General features: G+C 32.5%; 2 protein-coding genes across 2 annotated transcripts; one reads left to right on the forward strand and one right to left on the reverse strand.

The window, feature by feature from the left end:
- LOC112780106 (agglutinin-1) lies at positions 1 to 1,193 on the reverse strand. The gene has a single exon (XM_025824445.3). The coding sequence runs from the start codon at positions 1,100 to 1,102 to the stop codon at positions 227 to 229; it is 876 nt and encodes a 291-aa protein (XP_025680230.1). The 5' UTR covers positions 1,103 to 1,193; the 3' UTR covers positions 1 to 226.
- Positions 1,194 to 6,509: 5,316 nt separating this feature from the next.
- On the forward strand, positions 6,510 to 8,154 carry LOC112778882 (uncharacterized). The gene is made up of 3 exons (XM_025823160.1): positions 6,510 to 6,665; positions 6,782 to 7,174; positions 7,261 to 8,154. Exons 1-3 carry the CDS (start codon positions 6,510 to 6,512, stop codon positions 8,152 to 8,154), a joined length of 1,443 nt encoding a protein of 480 aa, XP_025678945.1.
- Positions 8,155 to 25,536: the final 17,382 nt, after the last annotated feature.

Genomic DNA, 25,536 nt, shown 5'->3' on the forward strand with positions numbered 1-25,536 from the left:
TTACATAATTAAGTAATTTATTTATAGAACATCATATGTAATAATCCAGAGCATGACGACACAAACTAAACATATATAGGCAACACAACCTTAATTAAATAACATACAAATATAGGCATGCATGCTCAATCACAATAATAATGGACTGAGTTCTTAAGTGGTTGTCCTTATTGGAAGGTAGGTAGGCATGCATATATAGTGGATGGATCCAAATATTCAATTAGAATCACACAACAGTAGCAATATGGCCTTCAGGAGCATCGGTCACTAAGGTTGAACTGAAAGACCAAGATTGAAGGTTGTTGACTTGCGTATTTTCTCCCGTGGAGGCAGAGAACCCTACCTTCACCCACTCTGGAAGCACGCTTTTCAAGTCTATGTCATAAGACAATTCGATGCGATCGTGGGTCCCATAAACACCAACAACCTTGAGCTTCTTGGCGACAGGATCATAGGTTATGCTCACTGATTCCACTGCTCCATTCTCCCAGTATGTCCACTCTGTGTACTTTGACGACACAATGGAGTTAACATCGATTCCGAAGTGCTTGTAATCTGGGTCTTTGTTCTCATGGTTCGTGTAGGTGTCGAACTCAACGGCAACAAATTTGTTGCTGGCCGCTGATGAGGCTTTGAAGCGAGCAGCGGTGGAGTTGCCGCCGCGGGTAACCGAGGTGCCAGCAACAAGGCCGAGGAATCTGCCGGAGGAGTCAGGAGGGAGGGTTGAGTCGTGTGGAGCGACGAAGAAGGCAATGCCATCGGCGGGAGAGTTCTGGTCGTAAGGGGCTTTAATGAAGAAGTTGAATGAGGTGGAAATGCTTGCCACCTCTCCGGTGATGGCGTCCCACAGACGGATGGGGGCAGAGTACGAGGCTCTACCCACGCTGTTATGTGCTGGGACACCAGCATCGTTCACCTTAGTAAGGTGTATGTCATTGTCTTTTGAGATCGTGGCATCGCCTTCGAGGACGATATCCAAGTCACCCGGCTCGAAACTTTCGAAGGTGAATGAGACCTCTTTTGAAGAGTTCACGGTGTGGATCATCATCACTAGGTGGATGGTTATGAAAGCAACAAGTGCAATGGGTTTCGAGATAGCCATGGTGACGATTTGATAAATGATTATGAGTGTTTATTGTTCGGGAATGGAGTGTGTTGTGTGCTAATTAACATCTAAGGGGTATATATAGAGCGCCATGGATGCATGATAGCATTCCATGGCTACCATTGCCTCATATAATATAGAGTAATTGTTAGGTATTTTGAGAGAATATTCTTATTTTGATTAATTAATTATCTTGCACGTTTATTTAAGGACTAAAAATTTTAATTTTTTTAGTGTCACTGATAACGACGATCATGGGTATGTTTGGCGTTAAAATGGAAGAAAGACATTTAAATTTTTTGAAAGTTTTAATTTTTAGTTTGGCAAATCATTAAAATAAATATTTTTAAAATTTTTTTATTTAAAGATATTTTTTAATAATTAAAATTTAACATATATAATTAATTAAATCATGTTATTTTTGTCATAATTAAATTGGATAAACTGATTTAGTCGAAAAATTAATGAACCAAATTTTAAAATCGATCTAAATTTATATTTTTTTATAAAAAATAATTATAATATTTTTATTATATATATATATATATTTTGAAAACCCTAAATCTGAACCTATAACGACACAGAAAGAAGAGAATGGTTAGGATAGATTTAGGATTCTCAAAATTAATATATATGTATATATTAAAATAAGAATATTTTAGTTATTTTCTATAATAAAGGTATTGTAAATATTTTTTATAAAAAATATTAATTTAGACTGATTTAAGATTTAGTTCACTGATTTTTTGGTCAAATTAATTTATCTGATCTAATTTTGACAAAAATAACACAGTTTAATCTATTATATATATTAAATTTTTATTACTAAAAATATTTTTAAAAAAAGAAGTTTTAGACGTCTTTATCTAAGTGGCTCCTATTTTTTACTCATGAATGTAGAAATAATTTTGTCCTCAAAATCACGTTTACAGGAAATAACAATTTTGGGGATGCTCCCATAAAAATGCAGAAAACGTCTTTTTTTAAAGATACTTTTTAATAATTAAAATTTAACACATATAATCACTTAAATTATGTTATTTTTGTCAAAATTAGGTCAAGACAAATTAATTTAACCGAAAAACAGTGAATTAAATTTTGAATCCGTCTAAATTAATATTATTTTTTATAAAAAATGGCTACAATACCTCTATTATATAAAATGACTAAAATACTCTTATTATATATTAATTTTGAGAATATTAAATCCTAGCTCTTTTCTTCTCTACCGTTATAGGGTTAGAATTTAAAGTTTTCAATATATATATATATATATATATATATATATATATATATATATATATATATATATATATATATATATATATATATATATATATATATATATATATATATATGAGATATTTTAGTTGTGTTTTTATAATAGAGATATTATAGTAATTTTTTATAAAAAATATTAATTTATATCGGTTCAAAATTTAATTTATTAATTTTTTTGCTAAACTGATTTATCCGATCTAATTTTAATAAAAATAATACAATTTAATTGATTATATGTCTTAAATTTTAATTTTTTAAAAAACATCTTTAAAAAAAGACGTTTTTGACATTTTATCTAAGTGACTCCCAACAATTTTTAATTTTTGCGTTTCAATAAGTACTTCTAGCCATTAACACTAAATCTTTATTTACCTTTTACCAACTTTATCTTTTATGTATGTTATTGTATTATTTATAGAATTCTTATTATTTATATTTATATGAACTCTCTTTTTTTATTATTTATTTTTTTTTTGTTAACTATTTGTTTGACATTATACACTTTATAATTGTGATTTTTGTGTATTATTTTTTATTATTTTTTTATAATATAATTTATTGATCCCATTAGGTAAAGTAAATTAAATAAAAATTAGTCGTAAATAATAATAATAATAATAAATTATAGCATACTAAAAAAGAGTACTAAGAATACTAAAAATATACTATATAAAAAATATCATAAAATAACTACAATACCTCTATTATATAAAATAACTAAAATACTCTTATTATATATATTAATTTTGAGAATCCTAAATTCTAGCTCTTTTCTTCTCTATCGTTATAGGGTTAGAATTTAAAGCTTTCAAATATATATATATATATATATATATATATATATATATATATATATATATATATATATATATATTAGTTGTGTTTTTATAATAGGAATATTGTAGTAATTTTTTATAAAAAAATATTAATTTATATCGGTTCAAAATTTAATTTATTAATTTTTTTGCTAAACTGATTTATCCGCTCTAATTTTAATAAAAATAATACAATTTAATTGATTATATGTGTTAAATTTTAATTTTTAAAAAACATCTTTAAAAAAAAAGACGTTTTTGACATTTTATCTAAGTGGCTCCCAACAATTTTTAGTTTCTGCGTTTCACGTACTTCTAGCCATTAACACTAAATCTTTATTTACTTTTTACCAACTTTATCTTTTATGTATGTTATTGTATTATTTATAAAATTCTTATTATTATATTTATATGAACTCTTTTTTTTATTATTTATTATTTTTATTTTTTGTTAACTATTTGTTTGACATTATACACTTTATAATTGTGATTTTTGTGTATTATTTTTTTATAATATAATTTATTAATCCCATTAGATAAAGTAAATTAAATAAAATTAGTCGTAAATAATAATAATAGTAAAAAATTATAGCATACAAAAAAGAGTACAAGAATACTAAAAATATGCTATATAAAAAATATCATAAAAAACTTGCTAATTTATTTCAATCATTATCAAAGTAAATATTTAATTTTTTTTATTATTTTTAATTCGCTCTAAAATTTATATTTTTTTAGTTTTAATTAAAAATATATTTTACCAATTTTGATATTATTTTTATTTTAATAAATAAATATTAATTTTATTATAAAATTAATTAATAAAATTTATTCAAATATCTAAATTAAAATAATAAAATAATATACAAAAATTATTAAAATTAATATCTATTTTAATAATTTTTTATTTAAAAATAATTATAAATAATATAATTTAAATAATATTTATTTTATTATAATCTATTTTAATATAAAATTATCAAATATAAATCAAAATATTTTATACAAAATCAAGTTTATAAAATTAATTTATATAAATTTTTATTTATCAACCATAATCCAAACACACGGTATATCATGGTAAATGTTCATGCTGAATGGCGCAAATCGAAATATCTAATTATCAACTATTTATATTTATTGAGGCGCAGTTCGCCAAGCCATCAATAGTTAGTTGTTGGCCAATATTAATCAATTAAAATTATTTTTAAATTTTTAAAATATATTATTTTTCTTTTATGATTCACAGTATTTTTTTATTTGATAAGTCAAGGATTAATTCGTTGTGGTACTGAATTTTAATTAAAAATTTATTGTTGGCCAATAAATTACTACATTTATAAAGCAAAATTCAAATTTTCGATACTTATTTAAACAATAAACTAGTGAGTTAACTACTAAACCAATCCAACTTAATTTTCAAAATACATTATTAACGAGGAGACTATTAGTAATCACTTTTATTGACTGTTAAATTATTGATGGATAAATGTTGTCAAAATTTTATTAGTAAAAATTTGACTCATTTTGCCACCTCTTCAAGCTATGTGTTGAAAATATAAAAGGCGAGCACCCGCCTCGCTCTCTGCCTTTCACGAATCTGCCTTCACTTCTCCTGCTCATGATGGTAGCATGTCTCCAGCTCTATGCAGTGACGGATCCAAAAAAATTTAATAGTGGGGGCAAATATATATAGTATAATAATAATTTTTATAATTATTATAATATTGTAATTTATAAAATATGATTATTTAACCAAAAAATTAGTAAAGATAATTTTGTTTAAGATTTTAAAATTTTAGAGAATTTTAATAAGTCCAATATCACAGCACCAATGTATTATCTTAGAGGTAGATTTTTTCTTTTTTTCAACCAATCAAAAAGGCTAAAATTACTATTTAGTTTTATTTCAAACATGAAAATATATGCAAAAGTTGCCAATAACCTATATTAGTTTTGTTGTGGGGGCAAACTTAATTTTATGGTGGGACAACTAACTTATATTATTAAGAACTATTAAGAAGTTTTCAAAAATTCACTGGGGGCACTTGCCCCCACTATTTCATGAATAGATCCGTCCCTGGCTCTATGTATGTTGTCTAGGATCCAATCCGATCCGAATCTAAAGCATATTTTATCGGTTTTGAATTTATTATTTTTATACAGTATCATTTTTTAATCGAATTCAGATTATACTTTAAGCTATCTGATTCGGTTCAAAAAATTTTTTAATAAAAATATATATTTTTGAATAAAATTAGTAATATTTTATTACGATTTTATATTTTAATTAATATTTTTTACCCTATATTGTATGATTTTGTTCCGGCCCAGCCCGGTTGGTGCATTGTCTGACCTGACCAGAGCGGCCGACTCAGCGGGCCTCATACGCTCGGATTGCGACCCAGACACTTATTCCCTGGTAGCCAGCCACGCGACAGCTGAGAGAGGAAGTTTCCAGAAAAGAGACCTCTCCTGTCGGACCCGTCCTACTGACAGAGTATATATAGGGAGGGCCCTACCCCTTCCCCACGGTACGTCACTACCTCCATACTCTTACTGTCATCTGTACAAACTCTGACTTGGGCGTCGGATTGTCATCGCAGGTGGCTCTCCCCCTCGCATTGTAGTAGCTCAGGAGGTTGCTACGTCTCTGCCCTCATCCTCCAGACCCAGACCAAGGCTGATTCCTACCATCGCACCCCGAGAGCACCTCCGACCCGTCCGGGACACAAAGTACTGAACATTGGCGCCATCTGTGGGGACCTGGCCTGAATGGATTTCCTGTTAGGTCCTGTGGGAAGAGATGACGGAGGCGAGCCACGTAGGGAGGAAGTGGTTCCCCGAACCAGTGGGGTAGCATCTTTGGCTTCCTCCCGCGAACGCACGAGATCCCCCCCCCCCCGCCCCCGCGCCGAGGGGAGCCTCCCTCCCACTCTCGGGAAAGGTGTCCCTTCGAAGGGACGGGGAGCGACTATCCTCGGATAATGCAGGAGCTGCGCCACAGGGTGTAGAACCTAGAACGGGAGCTAGCAAGCAGAGAGCACTACTGGCCCGCCCCAAGGCAGCATCGTTCCCCATCCCCTCAAAGGAGGAGGGAAACCAGAGAGAGAAGCCCCCAAAGAGACTAATCTAGGGGCACACCGACCTACCGGTCCGATCCCAAAAGCCAAGGGGAAAGTAGAGAGGTGCCGAGGAGACGGCAAGACCTTATAATCTACAACCGGCCTCCAGTGAGACACACTGGGGAGGAAAACCGAGAGGATAGCAGGGAGAGACTAAGGAGAATGCCACGACGCCCTGTGATCATGGGGGCAACCCCTTTTCACCACTCCATTCTCGAGGTCCGGCTTCCGAAGCATTTCGATAAGCCAACGGACATGAGATATGACGGCACCCAAGATCCTCAAGAACATCTAACGGCCTTTGAGGCCAGGATGAATCTAGAAGGTGTGGATGATGAAGTAAGGTGTCGCGCCTTCCCCGTAACCATAGGGGAGCCGACAATCCGCTGGTTTAATGCTCTCCCCCAGGGCTTTGTTATAACCTTTGCGGACATAACCCGCGCTTCCTGGCTCAGTTCACCACGTGCATTGCTAAAGCAAAGCACCCGATCAACTTGCTAGGGGTGAGGCAGAGAAGCGGAAAACCGACCAGGAAGTACCTGGATAGGTTCAATGATGAATGCTTGGAGATTGACGGCCTGATCGACTCGGTGACCAGTCTATGCTTGATGAACGGATTGCTGAACGAAGATTTCAGGAAGCACCTTACCACCAAGCCCGTATGGACGATGCAAGAAATCCAAAATGTGGCTTGGGAGTATATCAATGACGAGGAGGTTAGCCAAGTCGTTGCAGCCAACAAGCGGCAGCCTGCCTATAACCCTGCTCGTCAGCCCGGTAACAGGGAAAGGCCTAAGGAGCACTCCAAGGACGGAGCGCCAGCTAAAGCCTTCAAGCCGTTCCCCCAGGTAGGCAAGTTTACTAACTACACCCCCTGACAGCCCCGATCGTCGAGGTATATCAGTAGATAACCAACAAAGGCATCCTGTCGAAGCCACGAGAACTCAAGGATAGAACTAGAGGGAACAAAAACCTCTACTGCGACTACCACAAGGGCTTCGGCCACAAGACCCAAAATTGTTTCGATTTGAAGGATGCTCTGGAGCAGGCGGTCCCGAAAAGTAAGCTGGCAGAGTTCTCTCACCTCATAAGAGAACCCAGGAGGTGGGATCGTGACCGATCTGGCAACGATAGGAGCCGCGTCGTGAGACCGAGACAAGAACCCGAGGAGGACAATGAACGCGGCCTCACCATTGTGAGGTTGTGGTCGGGAGAGACACTGCCCCCAGGTCGAAGTCAGCATGCAGGAAAGATGCCAAAGTCTTGTCTGTGTCATCGTCCAGTCCTGCGCCTTCCTCCAGGAGGGTACCATCAATATCATTCGGACCAGAGGATCAATGGTTCGATGACTTGCCAGATGAACCCTCCTATGGAGATCACAGCAAGAGTGGGAACTGGCCTGGTCAGGCGAATCCTCATAGATACCAGAGCTGACTTGAACATCATGTTCCGTAATGTGTTTGATGCTCTGGGCCTCCGAGACACCGACCTGAAAACCCACCAACACGGTGTGGTCGGCTTAGGCAATAACTTTATCAATCTTGATGGGGTAGTCTCCCTACCGATCTCCATAGGAGGAGGTCAGGGGAAGAGGTCGGTAATGGAAGAGTTCATCGTTCTAAGAGACTCCACGGCCTACAACATCATCTTGGGAAGGAAAACCATCAATGAGTTCGGAGCTGTGATTTTTACCAAGCTACTGATGATGAAGTTTGTTGCTGATGATGGGTCGGTTGGATCCATCAGGGGGGATTTGAAAACGGCGGTTGCGTGCGACAACGCCAGTCTCTCCCCAAGGAAGAAGTCCTCGGTACCAGGTAGAAGTTAGGAATCGATAAAACTACTTGCATCAAAGTTCTTCTCCATTACCGTAAGGGCCCCTTTCGGGCTGGAAGTTGGTTTCTGTTTCCTCGGATTGTCAACAACTATTACCTCCGGTCCTCCACCCTTTCCGTCGACCGCCGGCCGAAGACTCGGACCAGAGCTGATCCCAGCCACCTCTCCTTGGGTACGCTGGGACTGGGCCTCGGCCTCGACAGCAGAGGAATGTGGCACCTCGTTGGTACGCGTAGTGGAGTCATCATCACTACCCTCAAAAAGAAATGTGTTGAATAGAGTGTCGAGTCCAACTTGCTCGCCATCCATTGACACTGAAACAAGACACAAAAACTCATTAGTCGGCAAACCGGCTAAGGAAATAAATGAATAATAACAAACACGAGCATACAACCAAATGACTACCCACCTATATAACCCCTGGCCATGTCACGATCACCCATGAGGAGATGGGGTTAACATGATTCTTGCAAAAGATAGCCAACAAAACGTCGGCAACTTTCTTATTCTCGGGAGACAACCCTTTGTATGTCACTTTTGTGAAGGCATTATACCCCGCCCCGAAACTCTAATAGTCGGGATGCGGCGTTTCCCCTTCAAGTTCAACCAGAAGGGATGCCGACCATCAGCAGGGTGAACCTTGAAGTACTGATCTTTAAAACCATGGTAAGAATCCTCAAACAGGCTAAAAATCCTCCGACCTTAGGCTGACTGGAAGGACATGAAGCCTTTTTTGGCCCTCCCCTCTTTAGAAGGGTTTGTTAAAATAAAGAGAAACAAGAAGACCTCAACGGAGGTCGACAACTCTAAATATTCACAGACCATCTCGAAACAGCGGATAGAAGCCCAGTTGTTCGGATGCAGTTGAGACGGCGCTACATCACATCGGTTAAGCAGCGCCATTTGGAAGGGGGAGAAAGGGATGCGAACCCCCAAATTGGTAAACATCGTCTTATACATCCAGATCCAATTAGCAACCTGAGGAGTGTGTAGGTTTAGATGGAATATCTGTTCCTGGTCAGCGGGAACAAACATCTCGTAATTAGCTTCCTCAGGGCCTCCCCCGCATAGGTACTTGGCTTGTTGAAACTCCGTAAGTTCCTCTAAGGTCATCTGATTAGGGGTGTCCTTCAGGTCCGAGGTCACCCAGGCATATCGGTCGTAGGGTGCTCTCACAACAGGAACCCTCGCGACGGAGCGTTGGACCATACCTACAGTTGGGGCACCACTCAGAGTCAGTCTATGAGGTCGGAAAACCGGCACTAACACCAGAGACTACAGTTTGCCTATCCAATATCTACAGTCAAGCAAGGGCTAAATCTATGGTTAAAACGAAGCCTAAATACCAAAAACCTGAAATGGTTACCCCCCTAATGTCTACATAATATTGGAACTATCCTAGCATGCAACCCAAAACAAGCAATATAGGCGCAGAAGCAACATGCAGAAAAACAACATAAACGCAAAAGTGAAAATAAGAAGAGAAGGAAAAAAGGAAACTTACCAAAAGAGTGATGATCAAAGAAGAACTGGGAAAATCTCAGGAAAATAGGCAGCACATAAACGAATTCAGAGCGAAGAATTTCAGGGGAGATGAGAGGCATGAAGGAAACGTGGTAATAGTAGGAAGTTAGAAGCGCAAAAGGTGAAAGGAAACTGAAGTGGAAACTGACGCATAAGAAGCGCGAAAGACAAGAGCAAAGTGGACTTTTCACGCAGGGTTTGAATCAGCCATCAAAAGCATTAAATGCTCGGTGCGAAGATCGAGGTGACGCAAGACATTCCTTCGAGGCGACGAGCCTCACTCGTGCGTAGGGGGCACGCCCTTACCACGACTAATGGCACACCGACCAAGCGACGACACATGTGGGAGAACAGAGCGCGCCAACAACAACGCTCACGGCCGTAACTGACGCGTTGGGGGCACTGTTCCGGCCCAGCTCGGCTGGTGCATTGTCCGACCCGACCAGAGCGGCCGACCCAACGGGCCTCGTACGCCCAGATTGTGACCCGGACACCAATTCCCTAGCAGCCAGCCACGCGACAGCTGGGAGAGGAAGCTTCCATGAAAGGGACCTCTCCTCTGGGACCCGCCCTACTGACAGAGCATATATGGGAAGGGATACGTCACTACCTCCATACTCTTACTGTCATCTATAGAAACTCTAACTTGGGCGTCGAAATGTCATTGCAAATGACTCCCCCCTCGCATCGCAGTAGCTTGGGAGGTTGCTACGTCTCCGCCCTTATCCTCCAGACCCAAACCAAAACTGGTTCCTACCATCGCACCCCGAAAGCACCTACGACCCGTCCACAACACGAAGTATCGAACAGATTTATATTTTAAAATAATTTATTTTAGTATAAATATAATATAATATTTATTAAATTTAATTTTTAAAAATAAATTTTATTATTTTATGTATAAAATTTATAAATTTGTATATATTAATTTTACATTAAATCAATCTAATTTAACCAATTTATTTTGAGTTATTTTTAAATCGAATTAAAATAGAACCGATAATCTTTTAGCATCGAATCTAAGTTTAGATTTGGTCCATAAAACTTCAAACTACTGGTAAAAAGCAACCGACTTATAGTAATTTTTAATTTAAATTTTAAAATATTAACAAAATAGAAACTAATTTCAAACTAATAAAAATTACACAAAGCAAAATTATTCATTTGCTCTCAATGCACACAAGAAAATTTTTCTATTATTAATGGGAGCCGCCTCATTAATTAGGAAGAAAAGAATAATAGAGTGAGATATTTTATTTTTAAAATTTGATAATATTAAACTGTTCCTAATTTTTTAATATATGGACAAAAATATCTTTATTTTTTATGATATTAATATATAAAAAGTATTAAGAGTTATCAAAATTTATTATTTTTTGTTATTAAGTAATTATTAATACTTAAAAATGTAAACTAAAATATATTGTTAGATTATTAAATTAAAAAAATTGAATTAATAATTAAAAATAATGATAAAAAATAATAAATTTTGATAATTTTTTAATATTTTTTTAATACATATTTTAAAAAAGTACTTTACATATTAAATTTTGATGTTTCTTTTTTAAAATATAATTAAAAAATAGGACAAATCACCCATATAAATTAAGCTGGGCAAAAAATTACGTGAATCAACCAAACGAATAATCGATACATGAATCAACCAGAAGCACATTTTCATGTAATTTGAATTAGGCTAATTCGAATTATACATTTAATGTAATTCGAATCAAACTTGATTCAAATTACACACGCACACACCCACTAATTCGAATAAAGGTGATTCAAATTACACACAAATTTACATACTAGTTCGAATTGGACTGATTCAAAATATTAGAAAAAATATTAGTGAAATATTTGTAAAAAATATTAGAAAAATACTATATAATATAAAAAAATATACTACAAAAAATATAAAAAAAATTTATAAATATTAGTTGAACTTGAATTCTATAGCATAAATCTAATCCATGCAATTATTTTAATACACCAACGATTATATCTATATGAAGCCACTGTTAAATCGAATTCAATTAGTTCGATAATACGAGTCTATGAAAAAAATTGCATTTTATAACATTTAAAATTTTTTATTATGTAATAGATTAGTAACGAGTACATTACAAATTTTTATAGTACTCATAACAATGTTTAATTTAATAATTGTTATTAAAATTTTAGTTGTACTCATTACAAAATAAATAATTACAATATATAAATATAAAATGAATTGACCGATTTAAAAATAGGACAATCTAATAATATTGAAAACCATTTAATTTAAAAACGTAATTTAAAAAATAAATCCTTCACATACTTACATAATTATGAATTTATAATATAATAAATACTTCCCAAAAATCTATTATAATGCTTAACTTCTAAATACCGAGTTATTTATTTAAATAGTTTAATTTTTATCCAGCCTAATATAATAAAGTATGTTTATTTTGTAACGAATACAATTAAAATTTTAATAACAATTATTAAATTAAACATTGTTACGATAAGTACTATAAAAGATTTGTAATGTACTCGTTACTAACCTATCACATAATAAAAATTTTTAAACTTTATAAAATGTAATTTTTTTTATAGACTCGTATTATCGAACTAATTGAATTCGATTTAGCATTAGCTCCATATAAATATAATTGTTGGTGTATTGAAATAATTGCATAGATTAAATTTATGCTATAGAATTCACATTCAACTAATATTTATAAATTTTTTTATATTTTTTGTAGTATATTTTTTTATATTATATAGTGTTGGGAATAAGTAGTATGACCACAATCCAATCAATCACGTATCAAATAATTTATTATTGTTATTATATTAAAATATTAATATAATAAGGTCCTTGATTAAATTTAGAGATTTATCATTGTGATAATGATCATAATATTGAGATATAAATCTTTTATAATTTATTCTAAATTGTTCTTGGTCATAGGATTATTAAAAAAGACATTAATAATCCGGAAAGATCAATATATATATAATGGTCTTCATTGGATGAAGATTAATAGATCTCATTTATTAAATTATATATATAGATGGTGCATATAGATATATGATCATTGAACTGACTCACTTTGAGAATTCCTAATGGTTATAATTACCGCATATTTGTCAATAGGATATTCTCAAGATGAACATGGTAATAGAGTTTCCTTTGACCTGCGACTGTCATAGTAATTAACAATGTATTTATTATACTTTGATTCCGGACACCTAATATCTTAAGGTGCTAGTTAAATAGATATTGGGTATGATTTAAATACTTGTAGAATTAATGATTAGTCAATAAGGAATCCATCAACTCTCGGTAAAGAGTTTGAGCTCTATGATTATAATGACTGAGATGAATAAAACCTTGGCCAAGGGGATTGAATAAATGAAGAAATGAGTTTCTTAAGTCATTCACAGTTCATTATAATAATGGTAACAAGTTAGAGTTTGACAATTAAACCATACTCTAAGAATTAACCAAGAGTTAGAAAGATGGAAGGAATCATACTTTGTTCTTCTAAGGTTCTTAGTAAAAATATATTACTTCATACTATCGGGTCGTTGAGGAGTGTTGCTAGACGCCAACCTTGATTAGTAAATTTAGTATGACTAATTTACTACCCGCTTAGTATTGAACCTATGGGGTCACACACTAACGAGTGTTCTAATCTTTGCTGTAGAATTATTTAATTATTATTTTGATTTGATCAAATAAATAATTATATTAATTCAAATGGAATATTATTATATTCTTTGCTAGCACCAAGAATATAATAATAGTATGATGATTGAGAATATTAAATGAGATTTGAGAATAATTAGTTATTCTATTTCTAAATTTGGATGAGATCCTAACTGATTCTGTTTTCAAATTGAGTTATGATATGATTCATAAATTTGAAGGATTCAGATTTAGAATTTCAAGATATGATTTAAATTTGAATTGAGATTCAAATTTAAAATCAGTAACAAATCTCATAATATATATATGTATGCCAAGAGTAAAGGAATTACAGAGAGAATAACAAGAATTTTATTCCTTTACCTCTACACACATAAATATATGTGAGCCTAATTCTTGGAGAAGAATTTTATGGTGTGCAAAGAGTTGCAAGAGGTTTCTCAATTTAGATCAGATGTCCATTAGTCAAGGAGTTGACAGCAAAGATTGGTCTCGGTGTGAATACGCATAGCGCCTTGGTACCATCGAAGGAGAAAGTGATTTTTACTAAAGTGTCTAAAGGTATTTAGATATGATTTATGTATTATTTCTAGAATAAAATTTAAGCACAAAATAGATCTTTAGGATTACCTTTTTTTCTTCCGTTGCGTGTTATAAACACATGGTAATCCTTCATATAGTATTTTTTTAATATTTTTGGCAAATATTTCACTAATATTTTTTTAATATTTTTAGCAAAATATTCCATAATTCGAATCAGCATGCTTCGAAGTACTATGAGTCAATATACCGGGTACTAGTTCGAATCCGTCTAATTAGTAGGTGTGTGTAATTCGAATTAGACTAATTCAAATTACATATAAATGTCCTCTTAGTTGACCCTGTAACGATTACTTGTTTGGTTGATTCATGTAATTTTTTGTCCAACTTAATTTACATGGGTAATTTATCCTAAAAAATAACATATTTTTATCTTAAATTTGATAATTTTATACCAGGTATATTGTTTTCTATATTTTTTTTAATTATCAAAAATGCTTTTTAAAAATGAATAAAATGATAAAAATTAAATGTTGGTCTAATTTTTTTATATTTTTTTAAATATTTTTATAAAATTTTAGATCAAATATATAGGTATTTTGCTAAATATAAAAGTTAAAGATATTTTTGTGAACATTTTTAAAAATTAGGAAAGGTTTTGGTACGTAGTTTACGCTAAAAATTACGTTCAAGTTAAACTACATGTTTTTAAAAATGGGATAAAAAAAATAGATAATTATATATTTAACATTCTTTTGATATTGTGTTATGAATGCTCAATTTAAAAAACTTAACGGTTAAATAAAAATACATGTAAATAATTTTATATCTAATCATTGCTCCTATTCTAGTCTTGTGTAATGATTGCAGTTGTCACCTACTTTTTGAAATTTGATGTCCATTTAATTATATTTATTTTTATAATATAATAATATATATAAAAATAATTATTTTTATTAATATATTATTATATAATTAAAAATACGTGTATATAAAATTCGCACGGAAAAAAATGAAATCTCGTATAATCGGATATATATTAAGTTTAGGTGAGTATAAAAAGACTATTTGAGTTATAGTTTGGGCAAATCACAATAATAAATTAATGGGAGCAAAATTTTACACGAATTTACCAATGCACGTTTTTATTTAGTTCGAACCAGCTAAATTCGAACTCCATTTCTACATCCAGCTGGGTTCGAATTATACATAAATACACGCACACACTAATTCGAACCAAGGTTCGAATTACACACAGTAATTCATGGTATAATTCGAATTATGCTGTTAAAAAATTAATAATTTATTAAAAAAAATATTAAAAAAATTTATTAAAAAAATTAATAATTTAAAAATTAAAAAAATATATATTTTATTTCATACGTTAAAAAAAAAACTAACAAAATATTTAATTACGAGACTTCTTTAAAATATTAATGAGCTATCAATTCGAATTCCATACAATACTTTTCTGTCCATTTTTAATAGCTCATGAATATTTTTTAATAAATTTTTTAAAATTATACTATAAAAAATATTTTATCCTATGCAAAAAAATTTAAAAAAAATGGCTTAAAAAATGTTAGGAGTACTATAAAAATTTATAATGTTCTAATAACTTAAGTAAATACATGCATATACTCAAATTTTAAATAAAATATTCTACATAGTCAATAATAATTTAAAAATAAAAAAAAATATTTTATTCCATACAAAATAATTAAAAAATATATTTTATTCTATACAAAAAAATTTAAAAAAATGGCTTAAAAGATGTTATGAGTAATTTCAAAGTTTGTAATATTTTAGTGATTTAAGTAAATATATGATAAAAATATTTTTTCTTTAATTTCTAAATTATTAGTGACTATGTAAAGTATTTCTTTAATGTCCTAAGTCATTAGGACATTACAATTTTTTATAATACTTCTAATATTTTTTAAGCCATTTTTAAAATTATTTTGCATAGAATAAAATATTTTTTTGTGGTATAATTTAAATAAATTTATTAAAAATATTCATGAGCTATCAAGAATGGGCAGAAGAGTATTGTATAGAATTCGAATCGATCACCATATAATTTGAATCAGAGTGATTCGAACTTTCCCATGCGTAATTCGAATCATGTAATATCTCACCATATAATTTAAATAATTTTATTAAAAAATTATCATGAATAATTTTTAATAAATTTATTTAAATTATACCAAAAAAAATATTTTATTCTATGTAAAATAATTTAAGAAATAGCTTAAAAAATGTTAGAAGTACTATAAAAATTTGTAATGTCCTAATGACTTAAGACATTAAAGAAATACTCCACATAGTCACTAATAATTTAGAAATTAAAGAAAAAATATTTTTATCATGTATTTACCTAAATCACTAGAATATTACAAACTTTTATAGTACTCATAACATCTTTTAAGCCATTTTTTAAAATTATTTTGTATAGAATAAAATATATTTTTTAATTATTTTATATTAAATAAAATATTTTCTTTCATTTCTAAATTATTATTGACTATGTAGAGTATTTTATTTAAAATTTGAGTACATGCATATATTTACCTAAGTTATTAGAATATTACAAATTTTTATAGTACTTCTAACATTTTTTAAGCCATTTTTTTAAAATTATTTTGCATAGGATAAAATAATTTTTGTAGTATAATTTAAAAAATTTATTAAAAAATATTCATGAGCTATTAAAAATGGACAGAAAAGTATCATATAGAATTCGAATTGATAGCTCATTAATATTTTAAAAAAGTCTCGTAATTAAATATTTTGTTAGCTTTTTTTTAACGTATGAAATAAAATATATATTTTTTTAATTTTTAAATTATTAATTTTTTTTAATAAATTTTTTAATAATTTTTTTAATAAATTATTAATTTTTTAACAGCATAATTCGAATTATACCATGAATTACTATGTGTAATTCGAACCAAGCTAGTTCGAATTAGTGTGTGCGTGTGTTTGTGTATAATTCGAACCTAGCTGATTCGAATTATGTAGAAATAGAGTTTAAATTTAGCTGGTTCAAACTACATATAAACATACATTGATGAATTTATGAAACAATTTTTATTTTGACTGATTCACGTAAATTATTTTCTCCCTTAGCTTATTTCTGTTTTTTGCCCTTATAGTTTGCTGAGCATAAACAATAATTTTCTTTATTTGGAAAATAATAAATATGGCCGTCCAGAATTATACATAGTTGCTGCCCACACCACAATTCGACAAAGGGAACTGAAGAGGGTGATGGATAAGTTTTAACATATATTATTAGATTAAATAGTAATAACTATTAGGCCATGATGAATGCTCCTAAAATATATATTATTTTAAGTCTTGGTTGTTAGTTTCGAGTTTTATCTTCTCATGTTAATGGGTTTTAGTTTATAGCTTATTCAAGTTTCGTATATATGTTCTGTTGTTCCTTGGACTCATTTAGCGGAGAATTTCTTACGTCCTTTGAGAACGATAAATATTCTTGTTTTTATCGTTTATTTTAGGATACTTGATTAACATGTGCTGCAAAGATAATTAAAAAATTATATCAAAATTAAAATTTTAATGTATTTATTGTATATTTATTAAAATAAAAGAAATAAAGAATTTTACTAATCTTAATCGTATGCAGGGACGGACTTAAGTTAGAGAGAGAGGGACACTTACCCTCACTAAATGATAACAAATTAATAATAATTATATATAAATGGTTGATAAAAAATTAATAATAATAAATATATTTGATCTTATTATTATATTATCTTTGTTTTTATTTTAAATTATAAATGATTTTTTTGAGAATTATATTAAAAAAATATTTTGTTAAATTTAATATGCAATTATATATATATATATATTGCATTAAATTTAATTTAGTATCAAAACTAAAAATAAAAAAATAATAGATAGTGATAAAATTCTTTTTAAAATAGTCAATTAATTATAACCGATGTTTAGTTTTTTAAATATAAATAAAATTTTTATTTTTTTCAAAAATTAGTTGAGATAAAAAGTATTATTTATATATTAAATAATAAAAAATTATAAGAAGTTGACTTTTAGTTATCCAACATTAATTATTTTTTAATTATAAAAATTTTTAACTTTTTAGAGACTTAAAGATTTAAATTTTAAGATAAATAACGTAATTTTAAAAAAATTAACTAATATTAATTGAAATTAGTTGAAAAAAATTAACTTTTTAATTGAATTCTAATTCATATTCTTTATTTTAGTTCTTATACATAATTATTATAGATATAAGTAAAATTATTAGTTTATATATATATATATATATATATATATATATAATTTTAGTTTTAAATTATATATTTTTTTTGTGTCTTTTAAATTATAAATATATTGATATTTAACAAATTTTATTTTAATATATTTTTGTTCCATTATAAAAATTTTCTGAGCCCGTCGCCATATTCGTATATATCCCTAAAACACGTTTAACTCATAAATACTTTATTTATATAGTGTCGAGATTTTTTATTTTCCATTTTATTTTATTTATCAACTCTTACTAATTATTTAATCTACTTTTCTTTGAAAAAAGAAATGTTTTATTTGTATTAATACTATTGTTTTTTTCCTTTTCTATAAGACTATAATTACTGAATGAATAAAAGGTTACTGTTGTTATTGTTGGATCTTTTGTAAAAACTGTGCTGTTACTTAGTTAAATGTCCTTGCTATTAGTTTCTTTTTCCAGTTCGTTATTAAAATTAGCTTTAAATTAATTATAATTTTTTAGGTAGGGATAATAATATCAATAAAAAAAATACTTGTAGATAGCAATGCAAATAATAATTTGGCTAATAATCCTTCTTGTTTGATATTTAGATAATTTTTTTGTAATTTGATTGTTGTGTTATATTTATATGATATTATAAAATTTTGATTGATGTCGTATTTTTAATGTGTATTTTTAATAAGTACATCATAATATTAATTATATTTTAATGTATTCATCTATAATTTTTTATATTATTTTATTAAAATTTGATTATTTCGATTAAATTATGAATGAATATGTTGAATTACTAAAATAGTGAATCAATAATCAAAATAGTTAAATGAGCAATTCAATTTTTAAAATCTTGATTATCATAACTAGTGTATCAATAAGTACTAATGTGCATATTAATTTACTTTTTTTATTTATTAAATAGATATAAAAATATAATAAAAATAGAATTAATTGAAATAACAAGTTATTCATAATTTAAATAAAAAATAATAAAAATAATTGAACACCAATTCTCCTCGTATAAAAATATAGATAGGCTCTTTTTTTTAATTTCTTGACAAAGTTAAAGAATATTATTCTTTTTTTTTTTGAATAGTAAAGAGTTCAACACACTAGGTGGAGCAATCAGCGTCAAACAACACAAAAAGAAAAACAACTCCAAAAAATACCAACAACCAAAAGAAAGGAGATCCACGTGTCATCTCCGGCATAGCCATCAACAACACTAGGACAGGGCACCACTCCACTCGTTGCAACTGAGCATGGTTGTATGGATAATATCTTCTACGCCTTTGGATTGATTCTGAAATATCCTCCTATTTCTCTCCAACCAGATGTGCCAGATGATCGCACAGAAACACCTCAGACGCTGCTTTTGAGCCTCTTTTCCACGCGGCTCCTCTGTCCAACTTAGAAAATGGTCCTTCATCACCCTCGGGAAAGACCAGAGCCGGCCAAAGACGGATACCCAAACACTCCACACCTGCCAAGCAAAATCACAGCCAAGAAACAAGTGATCGACCTGCTCAACATCCTTAGTGCATAAAATACAACTCGTATTGTCCTGGCTAATAATCCCGAATCGACTCAGCCGTTCCTTGGTATTCACCCTGCCTACCAGGACAAGCCAAGCAAACAGTTCTACTCTTAGCGGAACCAGACCTTTCCAGATGGTCTTCGTGAAGCTGTAGCTAGTAAGATCCTCTGAAAGCATTCCTTCTTGTAGCACCTACACAAAGGAGTTAGTCGAAAAAATACCAAGTCTATCAAATTTCCACACAACCTTATCCTCTCTATTATTTACTATCCTGACAGGACTCAAAGTCTCATGTAGCTGACTCATAAGGTCTAACTCCCACTGGAACAACTCTCACCTCCATTGGAAGTTCCAAATCCACTCTAACCCATCCCAACTGGTATGAAATAGAGAAGAGCCTGGGGAACCGCTCAAGGATCCACACTGTACCCATACATCCTCCCAAAACCGAGTCCGTCGTCCATCACCAATTTCCATTGTCAGGCCTGTGATCATCTTCTCCCTGAGATGTTGCTCCTTAATTTGCATATGGCAAATATCCTTCCATGGGCCTCCTCTAGTAGGCAGCACTTGAGTGGACAGTAACTCATTCGGTCTCAGATTATTACAGAAACAGACCACCTTCTTCCAAAGCGAGAAGTCCTCCTTTGCAAAGCGCCACCACCACTTAAACAACAAGGCAGTGTTACGAAGCATAGCATCGCTGAAGAACCTGAAGATTGATGGTTTAGAGGTTATAGCAAACTCTCGTTGTAAGTATAGTTACTAAACCAAACAATCAACCTTTCTTACAAACGTTTTGGGTGTCACAAGTAACAAACCCCTTAAAAATTGTTAACCGAGTATTCAAACCTCGGGTCGTCTTCTCAAGGAACTGCGAGGAAGTATGTTCTTATTATTGGTTATAAAGGTTGTAATCGGGGTTTAGAAGGTGAGAAGCAAGTAATTTAAATGACGAGTGAATTAAATGGCAATTAAAAATAAATAATGACTGTAAAATAACTTTTGGCAAGATAAGGGAAATTAGAAGTCCAACTTAGTTATCCCTCTCAACAATAATGAAAGTTGTATCTTAATTCCACTTAGTTAACCTATGAAGTAAAGGTAAGTCAAGGGACTAATTAGTTTGACCTTCGAATCCTATTTATTTCCTAGGAAAAAGTTGGGATTATTGAGGTTCAGATCAATTAGCAGGATAACGATTATCAATTATGCTGAGTTCGATAATGTTGCGTCACTGATTTCTTAACCAAGACCAAAAGGAAAAAAAGTAAATTGCTGTAATAATAAAAGTGTCCTTAGATGGGAAGCAATGGCAACTTAAATCAAAGAGAACAATCATAAACTGAAAATACCTTAAATATCATTAATTCAATTAGAAATCTGTAACATGGAATAATTCATAAATTAAATTATAATAATCAATTCAAATATTGGAATCAAATAAATAAAGGTAAAAATTGAAATAAAGGAACATTAAAACCTGGATCCAGAGTTACTCCCAAAACAAGAAGAAGTCCTAAATCCTAAGAGAGAGAGAGAGAGAGAATCTCTCTCTAAACTAAATCTAAATCATGAAAACTAGAAATTGGCGAGCTCTCTCTGAATGGATGCGTTCCCCCACTTTATAACCTCTGGTCTATGCCTTCTGGACTTGGATTTGGGCCAAAAAGGGCTTCAGAATTCGCTATGAGCGTTTTCTGCAATTTCTGGTGCGTGGCCTCTGTCACGCATCCGCGTGGGTCATGCGGTCGCGTCATCTGGAGCTTTTTCCTTTCCACGCGGTCGCGTCAGTCACGCGTCCGCGTCGTGGGTGTTTTACTCAAGGCGCGCGGTCGCGTCAGTCATGCGGCCGCGTCGCTGCTTCTTTGCTTCTGGCACGCGATCGCGTCGTCCATGCGATCGCGTGGATACCAGTTTCCTTAAAGCTCCGTTTTGCCTTCTCCTTCCATTTTTGTATGTTTTCTTTTTCATCCTTTAAGTCATTCAGCCTTAGGAAACCTGAAGCTACTCAACACACTAAAATAATTTATGTTTTTAAAGCTTAGGAAACATGTTTTTCATTTACATCACATAATAAGGAAGGGAAAGTAAAATCATGTAATTAATGTGAATAAGTGGGTGAAGAGTTGAATAAATCACTCTAATTAAGCACAAAAGAACTCATGAAATATGGGTTTATCAACCTCCCCACACTTAAACACTAGCATGTCCTCATGCTAAATCCAAGGTAAATAATTAAGGTTAAAGTGATGGAATGTCATGCAATGCAACCTAATTTAAATGCAACTACCTAAATGAATGATCCATCATGCAACTCTAATTTATTTACTCATATATAAAGCTTACATGTAGTCAAGTTAATTCACATTCTCAAGGAGTCATGTATATATATAGCTAACCCTTAAATAATAAAGCATTTTAGCAAATGAGATGGGAAAGAAAATATTGTACAAACTTGCAAAACAATTAGTAAATTAAGCACAGATATATGTTGATGAGTTATAGAACCCTCACTGGATTTTGTGTTTACTCTCTAGTCACTCAGTGTTTATTGGGTTTATTCACTCTATTTTCTTTTTATTCTTGCTTTCTATAGCTTTGTTCTTCATCTAACCAATCAACAATTATAGAATATAGTCATACCAAAAAGTCATGAGGTCTTTAATTGAGGTTGTAATGGGGTCAAGGTAAAGGTAAGGATTTATGTATAGGGTCAAGTGAGCTAATAAGTGAATCCTTAATTAGACTAAGATCTCACCTAACATACATATTTAGTAAAACAAAATCTCTTTACCTAATTTCCCATATTTCCCACTTATTGTTACATGCTCATGTTTCACTTTTTGCTTTTTCTATTCCATGTGCATTGCTTTTATTTTGTATTGGGGAATTTCTTTTGGATCCCCTTTTATTAAATGCTGAAAAATAACTCTCTTTTTCTCTTTTTTTTTTCAAGGCACATGGCAATTAAAGCACTTTGATTTTTTCATGAACATGCTTCCCAAATTTATTTTATTTCTTTTAACTTCTCTTACCTTTTTGTTTCTATCATCCATGTTCCCAAAAGGTTTCCCACATTTGACTCTATTCATGATTTTCTATCTTAAGCTAACCAATGATTCACTTGGGATTTTCTTTTGTTTTTCTGCTTAAGGCTAGTAATTTGGCTAAATAGAATAAAGGGGTTTTAAAAGGCTCAAGGGGGCTAACAAGGGTGATGTAAAAGGTAGGCTGATTTGGGGTGAGTGAGCTAAAATCAATTGATGGCCTCAATCATTCTCTTGGTATGTATCTATTCTATATTCTATAATTGGACATATAGATTAAAGCAAAGGAAAGAACATCAGAATAAAAAGTAACACACAGAAATGAAATTATGGTTTGAATGCAACCATACAGTTTAAGCTCAAAACTCACATGCTGTGTGTTCTCTAACTCAAGCATCATATATCATTTATATATTGTATGCAGGTTTAGTTAAAAATTCCCATTATTCTCATAAAAAAATTATTTAGGGTAGCTTTTAAAGTTTTAATGTTCCTCCATGATGAAATATTGTCAGCTTAACTACATCATGTAATGCTATATACAAGGTTTGTAGATTTAAATCTGTTATGTTCAAGTTCCTAGCTTACTCTTTTTTATATTTGTCAATTTAAACTAAGCTATAACTAAGCTATCTTATGTAAAAAGGGTAAACTATACTAATTGATCCACTAATAAGTTAGAATTGCAAACTAAACTAAATAACTAAAATGAGCTAAATAACTAAAATATGAACGAAAAATGCAAAATGCAGAAAATAGAGTAAAATACACAAGTAGCAATGTATAAGTACTCAGAAAATAACAATAAAAGAAAAAGAGAAAAATACAGAAAAATATCCAAAATAAAAGAAAAAGTATGTAGTAGTTCACCAAAATAAACGCCAGAGATGGCGACCTCCCCACACTTAAAATGAAGCATCGTCCTTGATGCTCAATCAAGCCGGGTGTGAAGAAGTGTCATCACTGGTAGGGATGGTAGCTGGGGTCTCTGTGGCGGTGGTGGGCTGAGAGTCTGGCTGCTGTAGAGGGGGGACTGACTGGATCGGGATCTCCGGATCTGCAGCCTCAAGCTGATGTGGGGCCTCCTGCTGTGGTGTAGCGTGCTCTGTGCCTGCTTGCTGATGAGTCTCCGCCTGGGAATGAGGCTCCTCCTCGTGCTCATCCTCCTCCTCCTCTGATGGCTCTGATGGTGTGTCGGGCTCGGAGGGGATGTCGGCGCCCTGTCTGATCATTAGCTTCAGATGTGAATAGCGTCGCCTGCTGCAGCGCTCCAATCTCTCATACCGGCGCCTGTTACGGCGCTCCATCTGATCAAGCTGGCAGAATAGACGGTGCACGAGGCGATAAACCGGCTCAGAGGTGGGTGGAGGTGCAGTGGTGGCAGCAGGGGCAGCTGGGGCAGCTGTGGATGAAGAGGGTCCAGCAGACGGAGGGGCTGTCTCATCAGTAGCAATGACAGATGGTGGTCTGTAGCCCAAAGCAAGGAAGTTCCTGCTATGAGGGATGATCTTCCTGCAGTCCGCTGCTGGTGGTCGCTCATCGGCATCCTCCCAAGGCACATCAGCCTGACGGCCTAGCCGTGTAACCAGATAAGGAAAGGGGAGGGTGCCTCGGACGTGGACCCTGGCCATATAATGCCAGATAAAATGAGGCAAGTACAGGTCCTTACCCTCTAGCACACACCAAAGGAGGGTGATCATGGCAGCCGGGATCTCAGTCTCATGAGTACTCGGCATCACATAGTTGCTCAAGATTTGATGCCATAGCCGAGCCTCATCATTCAAGTATACTCTCTTGATCCCTCTAGGCATAGTGGTGTTCTGACCCATCTCCCAAGGAACAGCAGGGTCAAGAGCTATCCGTGCCTTCACAGCATCCCAATCAAACTGCATCTGGCCCATGTCCTCCTCAGCCTGTGCAAAACCATCTGGCTGATCGGACTTGGCTGGGAGCTGGAGAATGGTCTCTATGGCCTCCTCAGTGACCAGAATTTGCTTTTCCCTCAGGTTCACTGCATCTAGGGTAGTAAGGTAGTAGTTGCAATAGAATTCCCGGACCCAAGATGCATTGACCTCTGTCAGTGGTCTCTCCAGAAAGAACCAGCCCCTTTGCTTGATTTGCTCAGTGGTGTATTGCTGCAGGGCTTCTGGAATCTTCAAGGTACGTTCCAGGTATAGATTTCTGGAGTTTGCAAAAGTCGGGTACTTCAGCTCACAGTACCGGTTTGCAAATTTTATAGGATCAGTCGAAGGGAGCAGCTGTCAGCTTTTCCTGCTGTGTGAAGTTCTTCTCCTGCCATGAGGAATCGTGCATTAGAGCAATGATGGACTGGAAGGAATCTCCTCTCTTGCGCTTGCCAGTAGCCTTGCCTTTGCCTTTCCTTTGTGAGGCAGACATCCTGAAAAATAGAAAACCAGGAAATGGATAAAAATAGGAAAGAAAATAGGCAATTTAAACAAAGGAAACTCAAGGCGGTAAGGGAGAAATAGAATAAGGAAAATGAGTAATTGAAATGTGATTGAATTAATGTTAAATGAAAAGAAAAAAATCAATATGCCATAGTGAGAAAGTTAGAGGAAGTGAAAGTAATCAGAAAAGAGATCAAGAGGGTTAGTATGGTAAAAAGAAATTAGTAAATTAAAACTAGTGAGTTAGGAAAGTAAGTGGCATAGAAAAAATTCCATATAACACGGATTCACAGGTAAGAATAGAAGTACTCATAATCGAATAAAGAAAACAGGGTG

Source organism: Arachis hypogaea, chromosome 19, assembly GCF_003086295.3.
Source record: "Arachis hypogaea cultivar Tifrunner chromosome 19, arahy.Tifrunner.gnm2.J5K5, whole genome shotgun sequence".
In the NCBI taxonomy this organism is placed as follows: domain Eukaryota; kingdom Viridiplantae; phylum Streptophyta; class Magnoliopsida; order Fabales; family Fabaceae; genus Arachis; species Arachis hypogaea.

Coding starts and splice junctions, on each gene's coding strand:
- LOC112778882 (XM_025823160.1), top strand. CDS start 6,510: ATGGGGGCAACCCCTTTTCACCACTCCATTCTCGAGGTCCGGCTTCCG. Junction 6,666..6,781: donor TAGAAGGTGTGGATGATGAA/GTAAGGTGTCGC, acceptor TTCCTGGCTCAG/TTCACCACGTGCATTGCTAA. Junction 7,175..7,260: donor CCTTCAAGCCGTTCCCCCAG/GTAGGCAAGTTT, acceptor ATCCTGTCGAAG/CCACGAGAACTCAAGGATAG.
- LOC112780106 (XM_025824445.3), bottom strand. CDS start 1,102: ATGGCTATCTCGAAACCCATTGCACTTGTTGCTTTCATAACCATCCAC.